The sequence below is a fragment of the Helianthus annuus genome, chromosome 6, assembly GCF_002127325.2.
Source record: "Helianthus annuus cultivar XRQ/B chromosome 6, HanXRQr2.0-SUNRISE, whole genome shotgun sequence".
Classification (NCBI taxonomy): Eukaryota; Viridiplantae; Streptophyta; class Magnoliopsida; order Asterales; family Asteraceae; genus Helianthus; species Helianthus annuus.
Genome location: NC_035438.2, coordinates 95,623,554 through 95,636,243, shown reverse-complemented (window position 1 = coordinate 95,636,243; position 12,690 = coordinate 95,623,554). Strand labels below are relative to the sequence as shown.

The 12,690-nt window shown below is 36.0% G+C and overlaps 1 protein-coding gene across 1 annotated transcript; it reads right to left on the bottom strand.

Annotated features, from left to right (window-relative positions):
- Nucleotides 1-3,358: 3,358 nt before the first annotated feature.
- LOC110910225 (ATP-dependent DNA helicase Q-like 1) lies at nucleotides 3,359-8,636 on the bottom strand. The gene is made up of 10 exons (XM_022154920.2): nucleotides 8,485-8,636; nucleotides 7,167-7,564; nucleotides 6,733-6,999; nucleotides 6,489-6,652; nucleotides 5,712-5,808; nucleotides 5,595-5,638; nucleotides 5,368-5,482; nucleotides 4,938-5,291; nucleotides 3,953-4,174; nucleotides 3,359-3,656 (listed from the first exon to the last, which is right to left on the bottom strand). Exons 1-10 carry the CDS (start codon nucleotides 8,594-8,596, stop codon nucleotides 3,546-3,548), a joined length of 1,884 nt encoding a protein of 627 aa, XP_022010612.1. The 5' UTR covers nucleotides 8,597-8,636; the 3' UTR covers nucleotides 3,359-3,545.
- Between the last annotated feature and the right edge of the window lie 4,054 nt (nucleotides 8,637-12,690).

The following is a 12,690-nucleotide window of genomic DNA, read 5'->3' as shown; positions in this document are numbered from 1 at the left end:
ATATTATGTAAATGATTATAATGGCTATAGATTAAATATTAATACATAATATATTTAATCTTACAGGAAATCCTTCTGCTAGGACGAGCTCAGACGGGTTCAGTTATGAAACACTGAAGCGGTGGTGGCCGGAACTTAACGGTTGTTCTGTTGAACACTGTTGAATGCAACAGTGGCTATTACTTCACTGACCGGTGATGGTCAACAGGTGGCGGCGATGTGAACAGTGGCGGCAGCGGCACTTACTGGTTTGGCTGCTGCTATTCTGAATTCGCAGAAGACACACACAAACAAAACAGAAAATTACGAGTAGAAAATAGAGACAAAAAGATCTAACGCGGTTTTGTCGGTGTGCCCTACGTTCACGGGCTGCAACTAGGATATCTAACATTTTTATTAACCTTAGATTCCTGTAAGATACATCCTTTGTGAACATTATTGATTATAATGGTTGTAGGTCTTACGATGAACCCACCATCTTTGTTACTAATGATATCGTAAACTTAATATTTTAAATTATTAATGTATCAACTAATGAAAGCGGTTATTTGGCATGTTTTCATCACTTCTTCAAAAGCAAAGGTTTACGCATTTGATTCACTTAGTTAACATGTATTATAGGTTAACATTGTATACTTTCAAGTTTCAATTTTTAAGTTTGTTATTTCAATTTGATAACTCCATTATTGTAAAATGGCGTTTCGCGGTTCATACATCACTCCATGGTTTAGCGACTATTAGAACTTTTGACCATATTTTTAGTTTGTAAAGTTTTTTCATTCGCTCTGCTACTTCTGGTTTGATGAGATGATGTTGTTTAACTTTTAAAAGTATTATATCAACTTTTCCATATTTCATGTCTCAACATGTTATCAGTACCCTATCTATTTAGTTATTTTTTCCAGCTATAGTGCAAACATACTTCAAATTGGAAAAAGCCTGTTTCGTTTCTTATTTCTTAAATTACAATACTAGAGTATGATATCAGCGGTGAAATAGGCGTCCTTGGTACACAGGTTTGTTACAAAATAGAAGTTAGCTTTGTTCATTTTCTGCATTAGTTAAGAGGTGTCAAAATGGCAGTGTAACGTGCACAGGTTGGCTCAGAACACGTTTTGCTTTAATTTTTTTCTTTTTATAAATAATTAGTTTGTGAAATATGATTGCAGAAGTTAGTTTTTTTTGTCTGCAATACCTAATTTTTTGAATAAAAATGATTCATATGGTTTTAAAATTTAAGAGTATAGTACACAGATGGTCCATGTGGTTTATCAGTAATTCTGGATTTGGTTCCTAGCTTTCCAAAAGTACACAGATGGTCCCTGTGGTTTGCACTTTGTAACACATTTAGTCCCCACCTTTTCCAAAAATACATGAATGGTCCCCGTGGTTTGCACTTTGTAACGAATTTAGTCCCTAACTTGGGCATGCGTAAACCTTTAGATTTCAAACAAATCATGTATTTTTTGGGATAGGAACCAACCAGTGAAGGGATTCCACGATACCACTCCCTTAAAGATATGTGAGATAATTGTCAAACTAAATTACATCATCTATAATGTGACTTAGTTTGCAAATCTTGAATAGAAGCAAAACTCACGTGTAACGTCACTAAAAGAATGGATGCAACAAGCTGAGGGGAATAGGAGACTTAATACAAACATCTTTATACATGTTCCAAAACCTTCTTGCATACGCAATATCCTTATAGATGCTAGAAGGTATGTAAAAAATCTTATTATCCAATGATTGTCCATACTTTTTTTTTTTTATGATTTGATACAAATGTGAAGAAATTCCATGTTTGCACATGGCATTTGCATTTGTTAGTTTAATCTCTTTAGTTTTTAATCACATGAACTATTGTCACCGGATATAGGTGGCAAAATGCAAGTGTGATAACACCCGCTACTCTTAAATATTCCCTAACACACTTTACAATACTTCATATAGCTAAATTGAATGCCTTTGTGTAGGTTTGGGCTAAGTTGAGGTTTTTTTGTTTGTTGGTGGGTACTTTGCTTTCGCTTGGCAGTCGTTGAGCATGCAGCCGTGGTAGATTTATTCTCATTGTTAGAAGGTGGGATATTTCGTATCTTGGCTTAGCATCCGAGATTGTAAGAGCAGTTGTGGTAGGTTTAATATCTTTCTTTGTATGCATTATTAGCTATATTTCATTCTACTCAAGTACAACAGCTAACTTTTTAATGTGATCTTGATATGATTAGGGGTGATGTATCACCCATTTTCCTTTCACAATATAATATGTTATCATTATACAATATATATTTGATTTACTTTATGTTTTGATCCAATCGTGATGCTTATATAGGTTACATCGAGTTCAATCAGATACATCGAAACGTACATTTTCATATGGTTACTAATCTATTCGGCTATTGCGATGTACCCGCGCGCTTATTGCTAGTTTAAACATATAGTTCATTGTTAACTGAAAGAAAAAAACTCCAGCATAAACTTACTAAACTTTTGTTTAAGATTTTATAATGTCACACTAGAGAATAAACACATTGAATACTTTATCAATTAGAAATGCTATTACACTACCAAATTGATTATGAAATTTAACAAAGAATCAATAAAGGAAAGTCAAAAAATCACAATCCTTTAGTGTTATAATTTAAAATGTATACATTTTTATTAGTTAATCTGTTGTTGAGAATCCAAAATTCATGCGGAAAGGAGTATCTGCCAATACTGAATACCTCTTAAATAGTCTCATCCAAAATATCAGATTATTTGTAGTACTATTGTTTTAGTAATAATCATACACAGGCTTCGATTCAATTAAGAACGACCATGAGTTGTGAGAACCATGAGAACTCCTACTTCCCGCGCGAATTGGGCTACAATTTTTTGCACAAACGTAGATGAAATATTATAAACACATCTGTAAAAAAACAAAAAAAAAAAAAAATTGTTGAGTCAGTAGTTTTGCCTAATGTAAGTTTTGTTTACAGGCTGATGTAAATTTTGTTACCGCGATGATTTTTTTTACACCTCAGGTGAATTTGAGCATGCGGTATTTTAAAAAAAATTGCTGAAACAAGTGATTTTTTTTTTTTTTTTGAAAAGCCCAGTTCTAATGGTTCTCACAACTCAAGGTGGTTCTCATTTTATCCTAACCCATCATACATAACCTATTCGTAAATAACTTTTTTGAAAAGTGTTACCAGCAACCTAAATCATATCAGTACTAAAACATGATAAAAATATCAACATGAACCCATTTTAATCCGTTACGCGACAAACTCACAATGAAGTTGAATATGATTACGGGTACGTCAAAAGGCCTAAATAAAAAGTCAACGTACACGAACAGGTAAAAAACTGATTATTGCTACTACCCTGATTGCTTTTCAAAATGATATAAACATATGATAGATAAGTATCTGACCAAACTTGTTAAATTAATTAAGATAATTCAAAAAGAATACATAAAAAGTGAGATGATAACGATGATGATGACCACACAACAAAAGAATCCTAACCGCCATTGGTACTGTTATCTGTGCATGAACTGATCACAAAGTCGACTTGAGACAGTTATCACACGGATTGGATCCATTTTTGCACACTCTCGCGTTAAATGATTCCCCGAAGTGCTCAAGTAATATCTGTCTTCGACATTTTTCCTGCAAATTTCACAGATGCGTTATATTAATTAGGTTTAACAGAATTTCTAAACCAAACCAGTAACTACGGTTTTTAATGAAGGCAAACCAAACTGGCTGGGTTCAACCCGGTATTCCAAACCTTAAACCTGCCAATTTATAGACTAATCTAGGCGGTTTTATAACGCATTTTAAACCGACCAATTTGGACTAATCTAGGCGGTTTTAACGCATTTTGAACACCCCTAAGATTAACATACTTATAAGTAAATAGCAAACGCGCATGCGATCCTGCTAAAATATGTATGCTTAATTACCTTGTTTTCACAATACTGTTGCATTTTACGAGCTTGTTCCATTGCCGTCTTAAAACTTTCTTTTTTAGCACCTCCGCTTCGTAACATGCAGACGATCCTGCTAAAATCTTTTTTCTGATATAAAGCAACACATTGTGAAGGAAGATTGTCTCTTCCCGCCCTTCCAGATTCCTGATAATAGCTTTCGATTGACTTGGACAGTGTGTTGTGAATCACAAACCGCTGAAAAGAATTTTTATTGTCAAATAATTAATTTATAAACCAACAACGAAACATGTACACAGTTATATACACCAAAATAGATATTATTTAAATTCCAGAGTAAAATGCCACTTTCGTCCCTGAGGTTTGGCCAGTTTTGCGATTTTTGTCCAAAGGTTTGTTTTTCTGCATTTAGATCCAAAAGGTTTGAAATCTTGCCATTTTCATCCAGGTCGTTAACTCCATCCAATTTTCTCCATTAAGTCAGGGGTGTTTCCTCTTTTTTGTTAATTAAATGGCAATTCGGCCTTTTTCACTTTATGTACAAGTATTCAAAAGACTGAATTGCCCTTTAAGTTAACAAAAAAGACAAAAATACCCCTGACCTAACGAAGAAAAATGGATGGAGTTAATGAGCTGGATGAAAATGGCAAGATTTCAAAACTTTAGATCCAAATGCGGAAGAACAAACCTTTGGACGAAAGTCGAAGAACAGGCCAAACCTCAGGGACGAAAATGACACTTTACTCTAAATTCTGTTTATCGAACTCAAATTACTAAATAATCAATTCTGTTACGACATGTATGAGACCGATTACTCAAAGCTGACTATCTAACCCCAAAACAATCAGATAATCAAAATCACTCTATCAAGTTACAATAATCGGATAATTAGTTTCATGACAAAAACTAAAAAAATCCGAACACCCACTAAGTTTCTTTGTGATATGTAAATAATGGTTTCACATATTTTTGGTAAACTTAATTTAAATTGTAGACTTACGACATCGGGCTTGTCGATTCCCATACCAAACGCAATAGTGGCGCACACGACATGCACCTCCCCTGAATGCCATTTCTGCTGGACCGTCATCCTCTGACGAGCAGACAAACCAGCATGGTAATACACCGTTTTAATCTTGCATTTTTCGTTTAGAAACTTAGAAACTTCCACACACTCGTTTTTTGAAAGGCAGTATACGATTCCAGATGAGTTTTTGAAACTGTCAGACAGTAGCTTTCCAAGCTGTTTTAATGGCTCTTTGCTTTTCTCAATCACTTCATACTTCAGATTCGGTCTATCGAAGCTTGTTTCTAGAACAAGAGCATGTGGGATTCTTAACGCTTTTAGAATGTCCTGCATAATATATTGAAACATCAACGGTGCACATAGTAACACGTATAAAAGCGTAAAACCGAATGAGCAATGATACCTTACGAACCGCCTCTGTCGCAGTAGCAGTCAACGCCATTACCGGAACATCTGGAAAATTCTGCTTAAGACATCCCAATACTCTATAATCTGGACGGAAATCATGTCCCCATTGGCTGATGAACAAAAAGATATTACATGTCTATACGCTTTTTAAAAAGGAAACGAAATACATATGTAACGACTCATAAGCAGAAGTAGAACAAAAACAGGGTTGTACACTTGTACCTCACACAATGTGCCTCATCAACGACAAATCCAGCTAGTTGTCCCTGAGACAATGTTCTATAACGTCATTTGAATTTCTTTCTGTTTTTCAAGTCTTGTACCAATCTAGAAACAAACCTTGCGGTGCAATGATTTTAAGGTGTCTTGAAATGAGAGGTTCCCAGCAATCCTTTCAGGAGTAACATACAAAAGTTTGCATGATGGTCTTTCTCTCCTAAAACATGAAAAAACCGTATACTGTAAAATATAATATCTATCCAACTATAGCAATAAAATTAAGTAGTAACCAGCAGTGAAGTTAAGACACTTGAAAACCAATTTTTGGTCTCTAAATTAAATCTATAGGTTTCACTTAGGGCTGTCCATATTTTATCTGAAACCTGAAACCCGACATGAATTCAAAGCCACCGAACCCGAATTAGAGAAAACCTGAAAAACCCAAACCTTCTATGGGTCGGTCAGTGGGTCACTTTTTCCCAGCCAAAAACCTGACCCGAAAAACCCAAACATTTATTGTGTTTTTTAATAGATGTGTTTTGGCGAGTCTCTAGTATTCGGAACATTAAGTTTTGGGACTTTTGAACATTAAAATATCATATTATCAAATGATGTTTGAACTTTGATGATATTGTTTTAGTAGCAATATGTATTTTAATGATATTTTACAGAAAAAAAAAAATATTTATTTTCATTTTACATCTAAACCCGAAAACCAAACAACCTGACCCGAACCCATCCCATCCGAACTTTAAATGGGTTGGTTATCGGGTCATTTTTTCCCAGCCAGAAACCCGAACAACCCAACCCGGAAAACTGAAGCCCGAAAAAACCCAAAGAACACCCCTAGTTTAATTGACACATAATAAACTCAAACTTGACAACAAAAGTTCTTGCCTTAACTCTTGGAGTACGACAGACGCTTGAGAAGTAGTCTGTTGTGAGTTCAAAAAAGTTGAGGGTACTCCAAACTTGAGGTTCAACGTAATTATCTGGTCCTGAATGAGAGACAGTAAAGGGGAGATAACGATGGTAACACCTGGCTTCATCGTTGCCGGTAGCTGCATGATACAACTATATTAATGAAATAAACAATATAGAACTATCAAATACAAAAACAGACAAGCACATAAACAATAACCTGGTAACATAGACTTTTACCGCCACCTGTAGGCATAAGAACGAAGCAATCACGTTGCTCCACAAAGGCTTTACAAGCCTGATGTTGTAAGGGACGAAATGCCTTGTTACCGAATATCACAACGTTTGCCAGTTCAAGATCATCCAGTGACTTCAACTCTTCATAGCTAAGAGTTCCAGTTCCGGTTCCATCATTTAAAGGTGTTTCGCTAGTCTTCTTACCAAAAAATGATAAAACTGAAGTTTGTGTTGTTTGAATCTTGCCATCCTACAACGAAAAACAAACAAAATGTTTAAGTTGTAAAAATTAGGTTAACTAAATGTTTAAATCTTATAGTGTTTGGCAAATTCTAATTATTTAACAGATTGATAAACAAAATGACCAAAAAAGACATTTTGTGAAATGAAATGAAATGATAAACTAGTATCTTTCACCTTATTTTTCACAGTGCTTTCCTCTAAATGCGGACGTGTCTGATTGCTATTACTACGAGATGAAGAGTGTGTGGTTTTTATATCCTTCTTGCTTGAGATAATGAAGTCGGGGTCTTCATCTTCACTTGTAGAATCCAAATGCATAAAGTTTTGATGTTTTTGAACTTCTTCAGGTGAGTCGTTTACTACATGGACAAAAGGTTCCTCGGTACCATCATCATCGACTGCATTATGTTTCATTGAGTCCTTATTAAACATGTCGGCCAGTGTTCCACAAGCTTCCGTCTCCAAAGTTTGTATATCGTCCCAATCCTCGGTATCTTGCATAGTTTCAGCAAGTGATGCAAGAAAATCATCACCACAATGCTCCACGGTGATGAAGTCCGACCCATCATCGCCTACGCGACAATTTAGAATATTAATTCATCAAACTATATACTAAGTGCCAGACCAATCATGCTTGATCTCTTCTTGCCGGTAATTTTAGAACCAACCGCTCGTTTTCTTCATAAGAGCAAAAAGAAACATACAAACCGAAGAAACATTCTTACAAAAAGAAAATATAGGTTGTGTCTAAAAGAACACCACTAACACACTATACAAAAACCAATAACATGTTACATGACTCGTCTAACGTGTTGGCATGGCATATCATACCCATACGGACCATAATGTTTTTATAAGGGCCATATGAGTTGATCTCGACAAACTATATGGCCGTATGATGTGATACACTCACACAAAAGCGACCGGGAGGCCATAATTTTTTATACAGTTGGTGTCAACAAACTATATGGCCCAAATGATGTGGTACAATAACACAAAAGTGATTGACGTGACCACTAACATCATACAAGACAAAATGTTTTCATACGGGCAGCAAAAGTGACTGGCGTGACCACGATCATCATACGGGCCATAATGTTTTATACGGGCCCTATGAATTGGTGTCCACAAATTATGCGGCATGTATTATGAGGTATACCGACACAAAAGTGACTGATGTGGGACACGTTCACACACAACTTTTATGACCATTTTTGCCCTGTCGTAGCAGACGGAACCTGGTGTTGGTGTCTGTATAGCATTACTGATGTATCTACATCAGCACCCAAAGCATAAAACAACTTCACTAACAAAAATATAAGCATTTACGAAACAATCATTCAAATTAAGAGCTAATAAAGAGCTCTGTGGTGCATAAATTAGTAACCTAACAGGAAATCTCGGGAATATGCGAATAGGGTGATGTGATTTCTTTCTAGGGTTTTAACTGACGAAATGAAACGTATTATATAAGATAGATAGGGTTAATCACCGTAGAGATCAACAAGACGATCTAAGCAGATGCGAGCAGATTGTTCGTCAAATCCGAATTCGAGAGCCAAGCTTATCAACCTTGCTTTCTCCATCTCTAGGTTGTCCACCATCTCAATTGTCTCTACACTGAAACCTTCCCGCGCTTCTTTTGTTTTATAACCATTCAGAAAATATCAAAACCTTTTCTTTTTAATTAAAAATAAATAATATTTTATATACTTTTTCTTTCTCATCATAATAAATGGTACCGGGTACCGGTATCGAATTTACCGAACCAGGTATATTTTCAGTACCGATTCGATATCAACTTTTGACATTTTCGGTACTAGTTCGGTACCGGTATTACCGGTTTTTACATTAAAATACTGGTACCGAACCGTACCGTACCGGGTATATTCAGTATCGGTATCCACTTTTGGGGATTTTCGGTACCAGTACTTTCGGTAAGAGGGAATAGTGTTCCCGTATATTTACAGATAAACAGTAATGTTTTCTCTTTCCTCTACTCATAACCATTCCTTATAGTGCTAAGACCCGGATCCAGTGTTTAGACGGAAGTTTGGATAGAAATAATACTAATTTAGTAGAAATTTCGGCAGCATAACGCTTAAATCAACCCAATTTTATTAGCTTCCAAATCATATCGAAAGAGCATACATCATTTAGATATGTAGAATACATATTGATGAGAATGATGTATTTGATGTTTGATACTTTGACTTTTAGATGCTTATTGAGTATATCATCCATTTTGATGTTATGGGATATGTATATGTGGTTAATTGTTGATTACTAAACTTAACAAGTTAGTATGAAAAATCTTGCATACAATGTGTTTGATGTAATGGATTGTTGAAAAGTATGAAAGAATCATGTAATTGAGATTTTGACAAGTTGCGTGTCATAAATTGTACTATATTGTATGGATAAAATACTTGAATATTTTTTTTATTAAAAGAGGACAGTACCTCCGGTAAATTTTATAAATTGCGAAAAAAATATATATACAAATCTATGAGGGCTTAGGTTCCGGGGACATTTACCCAAAGAACACACCACCCCTCAACAAAAAGACCTAACAAAATGGGCTAATCAAGCCCAGCCCTATGCCCAACCTATACAATCACAAATCAAAACCTATCAGTCCAAAACAAACACGAAACATAACAGTAATCCAACCCAGCCCTATACACAAAGACTAAACAAGAAAACAAAACAGCTAAACAAAAATAATAAGCCTTCGTCATCTAATCCTATAGCAGCATATCAAAACTCCATCTCGTATCCCTAACCATCCTTTAGAACAACTGCAATCTCCAATCTCTATCCAACAAATCATAAGCATCCATACAGCAGCTCCGGAACTCAATCTTCTGAACCACAAGACTATAAATCCTGCCACAAACAATCTATATATTTCTAACACTATTCAAACTCCCTTGCAGTCCATACCAACCAACCAATACCAGCTGCTACCAGTACTCCTAGAACCTTTAATCCAACTATACAAAATAGCATTATATGTTGTAATTCCTAAATCAATAAAGAACCATTTTTCAATATACCAATTTTGCCCCCAGGCAAAACTAACCACCAGACCTTCAATATAAACTTGAATAACCAAATCATTCATGTAATCCAAAACCATACTCCAGTTATTTTCTCATGGAACCATTAAAAACCAATCTTCAAAATTACCTTCATACCCTTCTAATCCCAATATCCAACCAAACCAACACCAACTCCACTCCCTACTTCCAATCACCATATCAGCAAAATTAACCACCACAACCCCAATAAAGATCCAATGAACAACACTAACATGCTTCAAAATGCCCAAACTACCCTTACAGGAGCAAAAACTCTTTAAAAACATCCCAACCCACCACCTATTACCATGTTTGATCACTAATACCCTTCCCCATCCCTATTTAACAACAAAAAAATTCCTAAAACACCCCCACTCAGCACACTACACCTGCCTCTTACTCCAAACATTCTGATCCCAATAACCAGCCACAAAAACCACAGTGTATCCAACTACAGCATACCAATTACTCCAAAAATTACTCCCACCCCTTCATACACCTAGCAATCTTTGTACAAAATCAAGTTTACCCCTTCTTATTCCTGGGTCAAAAACAAAAAACTTCCCCAACTTCCTAAACTTTCCTCAAACAACCAACAACCAAATTAACACAATCCCTTTTTATAGCCCTTTCTATTCAAAACAACCCAACCCATCATCATCCAAAATTTAACACTAACCTCCCTATCCAAACACCCCCTTGCACCAGTTAAACCCCAAAAACCACCACCAACTAACAACAACCAATGAACCACCCCCTGAACCTATAACACACCCTATCCTTGGTTTTCAGAAATACCCCCATCTCTTCACCAATCTCCCAAACCCCTGCTCCATTGTTACTCCTTCCCAACCCAGTACAATCACATTCCCACACAACCCAAATGGGTTGGGCTTAAACAACTCAACTGAAAAACAAGAAAAAAGTTTAGAAAGAAACCAAAAATACCAGGATTGACTGCCACTGCTAAGATCTATAAGAATGCAAAAAATATTTGGGGAGGAGATAAATGTCCTACACAAAGTGGCTATCTCCACCCTTATAACTCCCAGGCAAGTGCATCCCCACAACACAACAAAACCTAATCTCCCATAAACAAACGCTGAAGTGGCTAGAATGGTTAATGTACCCTTTAGACCAACCACAAAAATATAAAATAGGTTCAAATTTCCAAAAACAAAAACTTAAACAAGAATGAAAAAAGCCAATAGTTCTAAAAAGCAAGGAATTTAGTGAGATGACTACCCAAATGGCTTTTAGAACCCTTATTCCACATGTTACCCAAATACAACCCACCCCCTGATCCCAAAGGATCTGTTCCAAATGGATCTAAGGAACACCACACACTCAGACTTCTGACTTAACAAATGGTTCTCAAGTCTTTGCATAGTTCTAAAAAAGCAAACATTTAAGAGGAGAAATTCATGCCTAAACACATAGACTTGATCCACCCTTATGACTCCCAGGTAAAGACTTATCCCAAGTCTAAAATATCCTAAATCCCAGCAATCATAAGCAGACTTAATTCCATGTTCAGACATGAACATAAGAATTAAGAGAACACACACACTCAGAACACAACACAAAGGAAAGAAGAAAAACAAGAGATTTGAAGGAAGCCTATAAGGCCAGATTACTACCCACGCTTTATAAACTCTCCTTATTTATGCAATTCCCAATGTACCCTCATCCCAAATATCACACCAATAACCACTAGTGAACCTATATATCCCAATCCAAACCCTTTGAAATATACCTTTAATTCCAGGATCAAACCCAAACCTCTTCTCATAATACCCATGCTGCCACCAAACAACCACAACCTACACCATCAAAATCGCCATCCCACACATACTAACAACCACATTCCACCATTCCAAATGACCTCCCCAAACCATCAATATCATACAGAATGTCCAACCCAAACCATCACTCAAACTACTATTAATGTCTTTCAACATATCATACTTTTTTTAACTCCCTTTTCCTGAACTGAAAATCCCCACATAGCAGTAACCAGCATAACACCAGGTGTCTTCTTATATGACAACCCCATAAGCCTCATTCTCACAACATCCACAATCTGATCACATAACACTTGCAGTGTTCTCATTTTATCATTGAATTGTCTTCCATTTCTTTCCTGCCAAATAAAATAGATTGAGGCAGCCAAGACTAACTTCCTAATAATTCCCCAAATAGTTTTTGAATTACCAACTTTCTTCTTATACTCAATCAGATCAGGCCAAACATCAGGAGCATCCACAAAGATTAGCATGAACTTTAACCCTATACCAAACAGCCTTAGTGTATTCACACTCAAAAAATAAATGTCTATGACTGTCAGGACACTTTCTGCAAAATAAACACTCCAGTTCCCCCTCACATCCCCAACGAATCAACCTATCTTGAGTAAGCAATCTATATTTAGAAGCAAGCCAAGTTATAAAAGCATGCTTAGGCACATTTTGACTAAACCACGCCACATTTCCCCAACCTACATCCCCCCTGTCACACCCTGACTTTTGCGGAAGCGTGGTTATTTGGTGTGACTTCTTAATACCATAACAATCAATCACAACAATGCTATATGATAAAAACACGAGATGTTTATC

Excerpts from the sequence above, each read along its gene's own strand:
- LOC110910225 (XM_022154920.2), bottom strand. The coding sequence starts at position 8,596 with ATGGTGGACAACCTAGAGATGGAGAAAGCAAGGTTGATAAGCTTGGCT. Across the intron at positions 7,565-8,484 it reads TCGTCTTGTTGATCTCTACG|GCGATGATGGGTCGGACTTC; the intron begins GTGATTAACCCT and ends ATTGTCGCGTAG. Across the intron at positions 5,639-5,711 it reads TAAAATCATTGCACCGCAAG|GGACAACTAGCTGGATTTGT; the intron begins GTTTGTTTCTAG and ends ACATTGTCTCAG.